A 12,414-nucleotide genomic window follows, 5' to 3' on the forward strand; every position below is an offset into this window, starting at 1 on the left:
GTGGCCTGACTGTGTCCCCCCCTCACAGTGGCAATGTTGTCTCCCCTCCATGAAGCCACCCAGCCTCTGGGGACAGGGACATGGCGGTGGTGGCAGCCTCAGTGTCCCCAGTGGAGGTGGCAGAGGGGCCACAAGCACTTGGAGCCAGGGAGACCCTCCTGTTTGGGCTTGGATGAGCCAAGTGGGGTCTGGGGTGGTGGCAGAAAGATCCTGGCCCCATGGTGGGGACACCGGGGACACAGACAGCAGACGGGGAGAGGTCACAGCTCTGCTTTACCATGTTGTCGCCCCGGGGGGGGGCAGGCTGGCGGCTCCCTCCATCCCCCAGCTCAGCCCCCCAGCCCGGGGCCGTGTGGGCACTGCACTTCTGTACATCGGGACCCCCCCGCCAGACCCCTGGCACCGCCCCGGGGAGGGGAGAACAGCGGGGATGGGGCATCAGAGGCAAGGGGGGGCTCAGCCGGGGGGGTGTTGTGCAGTAGGGCAGCATGGGGGGTCCCCCAGCCTTTTGCCACCCCCTCAAACCCTCTGCAGCCCCCAGCCCTCAATTGGCAGCCGTGGGGTGAGTTAATGGGAAAAGGGGGTTTGGGGCGCCGTGGGAAACCGAAAGCACCAGACGGGGGGGGATCCACGGGCTGGACCATGGCAGGGGGATGCTGTGGGGCTGGGCGGGAGCGAGGGAAGGCCGTGGGGGCTGTGGGGCAGCAGGGAACTGAACCACGGCACAGGGACGCCGTGGGCTGGGCGTTCGGGGGGTGCCGTGGGGCTGAACCGCAGCACAGGGATGCTGTGGGGCTGGGGGTCGGGGGCGTGCCGGGGGCGATGTTGTGGGTCTGAGGGGTCAGGGGCGTGCCGGGGTCGCTGCCGTGGGTCCAGGCTCAGTCCGAGTAGATGATGAAGCCGGAGAAGGTGCTGTACTTGTTGTTGTTGCCGCCGTGGGCTTTGCCCCCGTCCAGCTTGATGAACACCTCGTCCCCCGCGTCGAGGTGCAGGATCGCTGTTACTCGCGTAGTCGTAGTTCTGGTCGGCGTCCTGCGCGATGGCGCTGGCCCGGACCTGCCCAGGGGACACCGCGGGACCGGCTCAGGGCACGCCCCGGCCCGCGGGGCCCACGGGACAGCCCCGGTCCCAGCTCACCCGCAGCCAAGGGGTTGCACCCCTCTGGATCCCCCACCCGTGGGTGAACAGGTCCCGCATGAGTGAGGCTGCTCAGGGCATCCCCCAGAGCCTCTCCCTGACCCGGCGGGCACAGATTAGGGACCACGGCTCTGGGTTTGGGTGGGGGACCGTGGCACGGACATGGTGCTGTGACACTTGGAACCGGATGCAGGACCACAGCTCTGGGTTCTGATGTGGGACCACAGCTCCGACATGGGACCCCGAATCCGAGTTGGGATGCAGGACCACAGATCAGACATGGGACCATCGCTCCAGACCCAGACATGGGACCATGGCACACAGACAGGACCCCGACTCGGGATTTGGATGCAGGACTCCAGCTCAGGGACAGGGCCCCAGATCCAGAGCCAGATGTGGGACCACATCTAGGACACAGGACCCCAGCTCCCAGTTCAGATGTGGGACCACAGCTCCAACATGGAACCCAGATCCAGGTTTGGATGAAGGACCCCAGCTCAGACACAGGACTCCAGCTTCGGATTTGGATGCAGGACCATGGCTCAGACACGGGGCCCCATCTCTGGATTAGGATACAGGACCGTGCCTGGTGCACAGGACTCCATCTCCCAGCCCAGCCCCAAACCAACCCACTGAATCCCACCATCCCCCAGTGCTTCCCACGAGCTGAACAAGGACCACGATCGTGTGGCAAGGGCTGAGCTCAAATCCCCCCCCAGATCCCCCCCTCACATGGATCCCAACCCGCTGCGGGGCGGGATGCTCCCCCTACAGAGCTCTCCTGGGAGCCGGGATGTGCCGGGAGGTGCCGGCAGAGCCGGAGGAGCCGTCACCGCCTGGAGAAGCGGCTCCGCGGCTGGACCAGCTGCCGCTGCAGAATTCTTTGGGTAATCAAATCTCCGCCGGCGCCTCGCGGGGAGATCGCGGCGCTGGGTGACAGTGACAAGGCGGCTGCTGAAATCCCGAGTGAAATGCAGGAGCGCTGCGCCGGGAGAAGGTGCCGCTAATTACAACCGACCAGAATCGGCTCTTAATTGGCTCGCGCCGGGCAGGCAGGCACCGGGGTCTGGGAGCAGCGGGAACGAAAGGACTGTGCACACAGAGTCCTGTCCTTTGCCCCCAGGACAGGAGTCCCGGGTCTGCTGCTCCTCGGGGATGCAGATGGTCCGACCCGAGCGCACGGGCAGCGATGGTGTGGGCAGATGCTGTTAACTCTGGAACCTAGTGATGGCCCGCTGGGGATCCCATAGGATTTGCTCTCACCCACCCAGCCTCGTGCCACCACCAGAACTGTCACCCTGTTCAAAGCCACCCCGTGTCTTCCCCCCACCACGAGTGTCCCCGGGGAATCTCCGTCGGTCACAGCACCGCAATCTCCAGGGGATGCTGCCTCTCCCAAGGAACAGGAGAGGGGAAAGAAGCAGGAGAACCAGGAAAAAACAGGTTTGGTTCTTGCCATGGTCCCCCCCGTGGCAGCCGGAGCCGCCCGGTGCCATCCGTCTTCCCTCGTTAAGGAGCCGCCCCGTCACCGCTTGCCTGCCAGCCCTTCCTTAACCAGGGAAGATAAATGGCAGCGCTGGGCCCGGGCTCCCGGCACCGCGCTGGCACAGGAGGGGGGGCTGCCACCCACCCCTGATGGCCTCACCCCCCTCGTCCTCCACCGCGCCTCAGGGTGAGAGCCCCGGGGGTGACACAGCCCCAGCCCCGACTGTGCTGTGCCCACTGTCTCTGACCCCAGTGACAGGGCTGGGGTGTCCCTGGCCCTGGGGACACTCTGGGGTGGTCCCCAAGGGCGTGGGCTGCACCCAAGGGCTTTCTAGGCATGACGAGGGGCAGTGGGGCACTGCCACGTCTAGGCCGAGCCACTCACGGTGACACTTGGGGCCTCGGGCACATTGTGTGCCCCACGTGCCATGGCCACCATGGCCCAGGACCCCGAAGGTGTGGCAGCAGGTGTCCTCCAGACCCCCCCAGTGCAGCAGCAGATACCCCCCCAGGATCCCTGGGCACGGCCCTGGGAGCGCTCCAGGACCCCCAAACATGGTGGTGGGTGCCCTCCCAGCACCCCTGGGCATAGCAGCGGGTGCCCCCCTGGGCACGGCAGCAGGTGCCCCCCTCAGCCCCTCTGGGCATGGCAGCAAGTGCCCCTCAAGGCCCTTGGGTGCAGCAGCAGGTGCCCCCCTGGCCCCCAGGCAGGGCAAGGGGTGCCCCCAGGTCCGCCTGGCAGGTCCCTGCGTGCCCTTGGGGACTGTCCCCACTGGGGTCTCCTGGGGCTGTGACCCGCCCTGAGCCATGGACGGCCCTCACCCCACCATGGGGACCATGGGGGCCCCAAAGACACCCGGTGCCACCCCCCTGTCCATCTATCTGTGTGTTCATCCATCTCCCCCCTCCACTGCCCCTTGCCTCAGCTACGGGCTAATACAAATAATAATTAATGCTAATTAACCACCAGCAGCAGCTCCCCTGGCTCTCATTAACTCCAGCCCTGACACAAGGGATGGGCTGCCCCCAAACTGGCAGCACAAGAGGAAATTTGGGGGCCCCCCAAGTCCTGACTCCCTCCAAAGGTGCCGGATCAGTGCTTATCCGCCGGGCTCCCCCCAGCTTGCCAGGGACAGGGATTTTTTGGCAAAAACCCCTAATTAACCCCAATTTTTAAATTATTTGGGGCATTTTTTGGGGGAATTTTGTCATAGATATTGGCAAGGCGATGCCCTGTTAGCAATTAACAAGCGGTTAATTAAGCTGCATCACCCGCTCGAGTGCGGCTCCTCTCGACGAGGGGCTCCCCAGCTCCTGGACATTTATCCAAGAACATCGATATCCCCCAGAGCTGGGGGGTGGGGAGGTTTGGGGTGGTCCCCAAATACATTTTGGGGGAGGCAAAAGGGCCGAGGTGAGTTTTTGGGGTGCTCAGTTCGGAGTTACACGGATGCTGCTTGGGAGGAAGAGCCAGCAGTGCCAAGCAGTGCTGGGACACATAAAAATTTGGGGCTGGAGGGTGGGAGAAGACAAAAAAATCCCAATAAAAGGAAATTTAAGCTGTTTGCATGAAGAAAAGCTGCCGAGCAGCTTCTGCTCCCGCTCGGAAGGGCTCGGAGCCGAGGGTGAAGTGCAGTGGCTGTAACAAGGCTCCTGCCTAACCCCACCCCCCCCGCAGCTTTTTGGGGTGAAAACTCAGTTTTGGGTTAATTCGGGGTCCCATATCCTCGGGACAAGGAGGCACCGCAGGGGTGATGCCGAGGGAAGCGATGGGAAGCGGGAGCGGGGTGGGATGGGATGCATCCCAGCGAGGATGCCGGGCTGCGGGGACATCCAGAGAATGGAGCTCGGGTGACAGCTCGGGGGTCACAGCCACGTCTGTCCCTCGAGTCGTGGCCAGGGGGCACATGGGATGGGAAAGGAGCACCTGAAAACGCGGGGGGGGCAAGGCTGAGTCTTGGGATTGGGGGTTCAGCTGGATGGGGTCGGGGGGATGTGGAGCAGGGAGGGGGAAGGAAGGATCTGTGTTCCCACAAAGCCCGGCCAGGGGTGGGACATCTCCTCTGGCACAGCAGCAGCAGAACCATCTGGGCTGGGGTGCAGCCCCCCAAAAGCGGGGCAGGCACTGCCCCCCCTCGAGGCCACCACAGACATTGTCCCTGCCCCCCCCCAGGGACCCCAGGGGGACAATGGCACGGCCGGGGGGGCAGGGCACCCCGGGGGGACTGTGGGGTGTCCTAAGGCACCCCAAGGCACAGCAGGGCACATCTCTAGGGCCAAGGAAAGGACTGAGGGACCCTTGGGGACATGTCAGGGTGGGTGGTGACTGTCCCCAGCTCTGGGACAGGGATGGGGCGCCCGGGGGAGTGTGTTTGGGGATGGGAGGGGATGGGGCTCTCTGGGATGGGCACCCGGAGCACATCACTGTCCCTGGGAAGGATGGGCACCCCAGGGGTGCTCCTTTGGGTAGGGAGCAGGACAGGGCACCCCGGGGGTGCACCCAGGGCCCATCACTGGGAGAAGGATGGAACATCCTGAGGGAGCATCTCCGGGGCTGGGGAAGGATGGAGCACGCTGAGGATGCAGCTCCAGGGCTGGGAGCAGGACAGGGCACCCGGGGGTGCACCCAGAGCCCTCCACGTCCCCGGGAGAAGGACAGGGCACCCCAGGGGTTACATATCCATGGGCAGGAGAAGGATGTGGCACCCTGGAGATGCACCCAGAGCCCATTACTGCCTCCAGGAAAGGGACAGAGCATCCTGGGGCACATCTCTGGGAAAAGGACAGGGCATTCCAGGGTGCAGCCAGAGCCCATCTGCACCCCTGGGAGAAGGATGAAGCACCCCAGGGGTGCATGTCTGTGGCTGGGAGAAGGATGTGGCACCCCAGGGATGCACCCAGAGCCCATCATTGCCGCTGGGAGAAGGATGTGACACTCTGGGGAGGCATCCCTGGGGCTGGAAAGGATGAGACCCCTAGGGAAGTGCACAGAGCCCATCATCAGCATGGGAGAAGGATGTGGCACCCTGAGGGTTCGTCCCTCGGGCCAGGAGAAGGATGGAGCACCCACCGAGTGCATCCCTGGGTTGGGAAAAGAGTGGGACCCCCCGGGAAAGCACCCAGCGTCCACCATCAGCACAAGGGAGAAGGATGTGGCACCCTGGAGGTGCATCCCTGGGGCCGGGAGGAGGATGGAGCACCCGGAGGGTGCATCGCTGGGGGCGGGAAAAGCAGGAGGCACCCCGAGGAAGAACCCAGAGCCCTTCTCCGGTGCTTGGCGGGGCCAGCACCGCTCCTGAGCCCGCGGAGGGAGCCGGGATGAGCAGCCCTTACCTGCCCGTTCTTGCAGAGGTCTGCCCACATGCTGGTGCCGTCGCCGCCGCGCATGAGGACGTGGTAGGTGAAGAAGTAGGCCGGGGATGGCGCAGGTGAACTTGCCCGAGGCGGCGTCGTAGCTGTTGCCCAGGTTGGTGACCACGTCGTCGAACTTGAGCACCTCGTAGCCCTCGTGGGGGTTCTTGAGCCCGGCGTAGAAGGCGACCCTCGGCACTGTGCTGTAGGTGGCCGCGCTCACCGCGCCCGTAGCCCCCGGCCCCGGCAATCCCGGCGGTCCCGGTCTTCCCGCTTCCCCCCGCCCCCGCGCCCCGCGGCCCCGGTTCTCTGGGCGGTCCCGACGGTCCCGGTTTCCCCGGTCTGCCCGGTTTTCCTTGCGGACCTTGCACCAGCGTGGAGGGCGGCGGGAGGGGGTCGCGCTCGGTGGGCTGCGGGGGGGGGCAGCGGAGCCGTGGGGCTCGCAGACCATCCAGCGGGTGTCCAGCATCTCTTAGCGGCCGTCGGCCCCGGCGGAGCTCACCAGCACCGGGATGAGCACCACCAGCACCAGCACCATCCCCGCTGCGACCGTCAGCAAAGTTTTGTGGCCCAGGCTGAGCCGCTGCCCGGCCGGGGCGCGCTGGCACCTGGGGGAGGGAATGGTGCCGGTGGGGGGTAGCAAGGCGGCGGCGGCAGCTTCATGACCTCCACTGGCTCCGGTGCGCCCGAAACTGCTCGAGACGCTCCCACCCCGACTGGGAAACACCCACCCGGCCATGGACACGCCCATCCACCCCGGACACAGCTGTGGTCGCTGATAACCACGCCCTGGACATGCCCCTGCCACACCCACCCACAACTACCGGTGCTCCGTGGGAAGGGAAACTGAGGCGGGGGGTGGATGGACCCCAGATGCCACCCTGATGCCCCCACCTAGCACTCGGGACCCCTTGGTCACCCTGGGCCACTGTCCCCATGTGATGCCACCCCCAGCCCCGAACACCCTCCAAGCTGGGGACACCCCCGGGACCCATCACCTCACCCTAACTCTAACTCTAGCCCCCCAAAGGGACACCTGGGGGGATGGTCCCCACGGCACAGCCAGGGCCCATCCCACCTGCCTGCCTCAGTTTCCCCTCCCTCCGTGCTCTGGAGGAGTCCCACACTTTGGGACAGCCTGGGTGACACCCACGTGGCCCGAGCATCCATCGTGGTCACCCGTGCGGTTCGTGGGCTGAGGTGTCACTGCTGGTGGCAAAGGCCACTGTGACAACGGGGCAGCTGCGGGTGCCACCGCGGGGCTGGCCAGGCCCCCCGGGGGGCTGAACCCCAGCGGGCTCATGACATGGGGACACGCTACTGTGCCCACTCCGTCGCCTGCCATCTCCATCAACCTCGGCTGGGACAACAGGACGCGATGGCAAGTGACAGGCACCGCCAGCGCCGGGGGTGAGCAAAAGACGCAGGGAAGGCGGGGGGAACACGGACACACGGGCGGAGAGCAACCCGGGGACCACTCCCAGTGCGGCCCACTGTGGCCTCGGGTGACAACACTGAGGTGATATCAACCCTAATGGCACCTATGAGGTCCATGGGGTCATAGTCCCCCCTCACCCCCAAAAAACAACACTGGGGGTGCATCTCCTCTTCCACTGCCACACCTGTGCAATGTCCCCAAATCCCAGGGGACACACGGGGGATAGACCCCCCCTCCGAAAGAGGGGGGACCAAGGGGACGCTCGGCAGCCATCGATTGCCCCCGCGTGTCCCCGGGCTCCCGCAGAGGCTTTAATCAGCGAGCACAAATCAATAGCTGCCTTTAAGGAGGCAATTATTCCTGGGGGCAATAACGAGACGGGGGGGGAGGGGCCAGTATTTTGGGGTGGGGGCACTGCCAGCATCGGTTTCCCCCCCTCAAAGCTGTCACCATCATGTCACCAGCTGCTTTCCTGGTTATTTTCTCCATCGTTATTGTCTCCCCCCCTGCCCCCATTGCCCCACTTCTTGTTATCTTTCTTTTTAACAAGTACCTAAAAATACGCCGTGGTGAGGTCACCGGCTGCGTGAGTCACTGCCAGTGCGGGATATGGGGTGGCCCGGGTGGGCAGGGGGCTCTGCGTGGGGACGGGGTGGCCGTGGCGGGGACACGGGGAGTGGGACAGACACACCCCGCTTGCATCAGGGCATTCATTTCACCTGGAGGGTCAGAGGACATCCCTGGTCTTGGCCCTGCATCCTCACGGTGGGGACACAGCCCCAGGTCACCTCACTGCTGCAGGACATTGTGTGGCACGGCCCACCCCCCAGGCCACCTCATCACCCTGGGCAACCCCGTCCCCATGGCACGGCCACAACCCAGGCCACCGCGTCTCCAGCCGGCTGCAGAGCAGGACAGCTTCAGTACCACACCGGACGGCAGCGCCCCGTGGGTGGAGACAACACCCCAGGCGACACCGGCTGGGGGACCCTGAGGTGCTCGCTGTCCCCAACCCTTGCACAGGGAGGGGGTTGCAGTGCAGCCCCCCGAGCCGGCTCCGTCCACCTGTGGACAACAGAGCGTGGAAGCTCCAAAGGGCCCACGTTTGGGAGCGCAGGAGCAGGGAAAGGGACGAAGCCTGGGAGGTGGCAGCAGTGACTTCAGTGACTGTGGTGGCAGCAGTGGCCGCGGTGGTGGCAGCGGTGGCAGCAGTGTCTGTCGCCAGTGTTCGTGCTGGCAGCGGTGGCTGCAGTGGCTCTGGCTGTGGCTGCAGTGGTGGCAGCACCTGTTGCGGCGGTGGCAGCAGTGGCTGTGGTGGTTGTGGGAGCAGCGGTGGCAGTGCGGGCTGCAGGGACAGAGGTTGCAGTAGTTGTGAGGACAGTGGTGGCTGCAGCAGTGGCTGTGGCGGCTGCAGCAGTGGCTGAGGTGACAGCGGCTGTGGTGACAGTGGTTGTGGTGATAGCGGCTGCAGCAGTGGCTGCGGCGGCCCCGCTCGCCGCCACCGCTCCTCTGCAAAGGTTAAGCAAACAGCAGCTCCCGCACAATCGATCCCGGCTGTTTGCTTTGGCAGCGCGGAGCGCGGGCAGGGGGCGGTGCCGGGGGGACGCCCACAGCAGAGGGGGGGCAGTCGGTGCTCCGGGTTTGGCCGGGGGGCGGCTGTACCTGCTGCTCTCTGAGGGGCTCCTGGAGGAGGATTTGGGGAAGGGCCAAGGCAGCCGGGCCGGGGCAGGGGGGTTTGTGGGGCCGGGGCTGGGCCGTGCCTCAGTTTCCCCTCTCACTCTGCCCACAGGACCACGCGTGGCCAGGGGCACAGGGACACTGTGCCCCCCACACCTTCCACCCGGCCCCGCCAGCTGGGGGTCAGCCTGGGCGGGCTCAGTCCAGGGGGGGCTGTAATTACCTGGGCTCAGCTGTAATTAGCACTTGGAGCTGGACACAACATACGACCCCGATGTCGGCCTGGGGAGGGAGGAGCCATTCACAAAGTGCCCCCAAAAACCCTTGTGTGTCCCCAGGGTGGGGTCTGAAGGGGCCATGGGAGGGGAAACACTCAGGTGTGGACAGGGAAGGAGGTGTCCAGTCCTTGGGCAGGACCGCTGGGTAATGGAGCCTCTGTCCAGACCCGTCCCCTGGCCTCATGAGAGGACACCAGCCATCCCAGCCACCAACCTCCAGGCCTGTGTCACCTCCATCCCTAAGAAATGCCACCCCAACCACCTTGTTAGGAGGCAGAAGTTATTAAGAAGAGGAATTAAGAAGTTTTCCAGGCTGTGGAAGCCTGGGGAGATGCAGCACCAGCACGGATCAACATGGGAGCAAGGGAAGACCCCACGGACCAATCCCAAGGTGGTGACCCTGAACTGGCCAGGGGGTTACCTGGTTAGCCACAGGACTGGCTGTCTGGTTGGCCAGGTTGGTGACTGGCCAGCTGCTTGGCTGGTGGGTTGGCCAACTGGCTAGTGGGCTTAAATGCCAACTAGGTGGCTGTTTGGTGAGCTGGTGGTTGGTAGCCAAGTGGCTCACTGGTAGTGGGCTGGCTGGTTGGGCTGGGTGGTAGATGGCCATGGGTTGGGCTGGCTGCTGGTGGGGTTGGTTGGTTCATTGGCCAGCTGATTACTGATTACCCATCTGGCTTCTTGGCTAGTTGGCTGGCTGGCCAGTGACCAACAGGCTGTTTTGCTGGCTGGCCAGTAGAGCACCGGGCTGGTTTCCCTGTCCAGCTGTCTGTTTTGTCTGTCTGGCCAGTTGCCCAGTTGGCTGGTGGCCAGGGGCTGGCTAGCAGGCCAGACAGCCGTGTCAGCCCCGGCCCCCGGGGACAGCGACATCCCAGCCCAACGCCGGGCACTGTCCCTCGCCCGACGGGGGACCCCGGCTGCAGGCGGGGGTGGGGTAAAGTGTGGGTGGCACATCCCCCCGTCCCTGTCCCTGTCACGTTGCCGCTTATTACGGACACGGCGGGGCCCGTCACCCTCCCGCCGCACGGCAATTAAGGGTTGCCAACACCAGCAGTTAATTAGCGCCGGCGGTGAGCGCTGCCAGGTGACGGCTGAGCGGCTGGCGAGGGGACGGGCTGGGGACGTGTCCCCCCGGGGCACGAGGGGTGGGAGTAGCGGGGACTTGGGCTGATGGCACCAGCTGTGTTGTCCCCGGGGCGCCCCACGGCCGGCGTGACACGGCGAGGGGTGCGCAGTGGACAGCGGGGGACAGCGACGGGACGTGCAGGGGTGGCACTGGGAAGTGTCCCTGCGCGGTGACGGTGTGGTGACACCCCAGGACCGTGCAGTGACGGTGACAGTGGGTGACACCCCGTGGGCCATGCAGTGACAGTGACAGTGGGTGATACACTGCAGGCCGGCAGTGACGGTTACAGTGGGTGACACCCCATAGGCCACCCGATGACATGGCACTATGTGACAGCCCCTGCGCCAGGCACTGACGGTGACTCTGTGTGACAACCCACGGGAGCTGCAGTGACACTGCGTGGCACCCGGCGGCCTCGCGGTGACAGTGACACCCTGTGCACTGCGCGGTGACAGTGACACCATGTGACACCCCAGGGAGCAACAGTGAAGCTGTGCAGCACCGCAGGGCTGTGCTGTGTGACACGAGTGGGGCTGTGCAGCCACGGTGACACTGTGTGACACCCCGGGGAGGTGTGCAGTGACAGCGACACTGTGCCACACCCGAGGGACCGTGCAGGGATGGTGACACTGTGCTAACACCATGCAGTGACAGTGACACCTGTGACAACAGGCACCGTGCAGTGACACTGGTGACACCAGTGCCAGGCAGTGATATCACACTCAGACCCCCCTGGGCTGTCCCTCCTCGTGGATATTGAGCCCCCCAGCCAGCTCACACCTGGGGCAGTCTCCACTGGGGGATATCACCCTGTCCCTATAGCCCATAGGGGGACATCTGCACCCCGTGGGTGTCCCATGATCGGGTGCTCCAAGGAAGGGGGAGGGTCAGGAATGGGATGCACGGGAGAAGGGTTACACTGGGGGGAGAGCTCCAGGAAAGGGGGTGCGGTAGGAAAAGGGGTGCTCTGAGGAAGGGATACACTGGGGAGGGGGTGCAGCAGGGAGGGGGTGCACTGGGAAAGGAGGTGTTCCAGGTAGGGGTGCTCTGGCTCGGAAAGGGGTGCAGAGGGACGAGGTGCAGTAGGAGGAGTGTCCGCCTGTCATGAGCCCCCGGCAGCCACAGTGGAATCGATCCGGCCGCCAATTTTGCACAGTCAAATATTTGGCTTTGTGGCGCGGGACCAACTCTGCTCGAGCCGCCCCGGTGGGCGTGGGGGTGACGCTGATCCGCGATCGACGGTGGGACGTGGGGTGAGCAGGGCCGGAGGTGTGGCGGGGCTGAGGGCCATGGCACAGCACCCCCCAGCCTTCGGAGCCCACCGAGGGGGCAGCACCCGTGTCACGAGCGCAGGGTCTCAGCCGGGGTGTCCTTCAGGGTGCCTCCTCCACAGCCATAGATCGCGCTGTCGATGCCACCCAGCCCATGGAGCTGAACCGTCTGTCACCGGCGGGGGACACGGGCTTGTCCCTGAGGGGGTTTGACTGGGAGGTGGGAGGGGGACTAGGGATGCTGGGGCAATCCTGGGGCAGCACCCACAGCTGGGCACCGCACAGCAACAGCCCCATGGCCAAGCGCCCGGCTCCAGAGTCCTTCCCCGGTGGGTGCCAATACCCGGGCATGCAGCCCACATAGGGGGTTCAATCTCCAGCTCTGCCCAGAGCCCCCAAACCAGGCCCTCACCAGCCCCATGGACAGCCCTGTGCTTCACCATCCCCTGAAACCAGTCGCTCCCTCGGCCCCGCTAAACTCGTTAGAGAATATGAGCCGGGCGGGAGCGAAGCACCAAACGCGATTACGGTCCTGGCTCGCTCCCTCCTTCCACCCCTGGCCCCATTTATCACGGAGGCAAGCGGGAGGGAAGCAGAATCAGCACTTATTTTGGCCAAGAATCGCACTCCGGCCCTGATTTATGGCTGGCC

The 12,414-nt window shown here is 65.0% G+C and overlaps 1 protein-coding gene across 1 annotated transcript; it reads right to left on the reverse strand.

The window, feature by feature from the left end:
- Positions 1 to 252: 252 nt before the first annotated feature.
- C1QL1 (complement C1q like 1) lies at positions 253 to 6,511 on the reverse strand. The gene is given in 6 exon segments (XM_032711519.1): positions 253 to 996; positions 998 to 1,056; positions 5,956 to 6,034; positions 6,036 to 6,260; positions 6,262 to 6,382; positions 6,385 to 6,511. Coding segments are annotated over 6 exon segments (729 nt in total). The 3' UTR covers positions 253 to 878.
- Between the last annotated feature and the right edge of the window lie 5,903 nt (positions 6,512 to 12,414).

The sequence above is a fragment of the Chiroxiphia lanceolata genome, chromosome 26, assembly GCF_009829145.1.
Source record: "Chiroxiphia lanceolata isolate bChiLan1 chromosome 26, bChiLan1.pri, whole genome shotgun sequence".
Taxonomy (NCBI): Eukaryota; Metazoa; Chordata; class Aves; order Passeriformes; family Pipridae; genus Chiroxiphia; species Chiroxiphia lanceolata.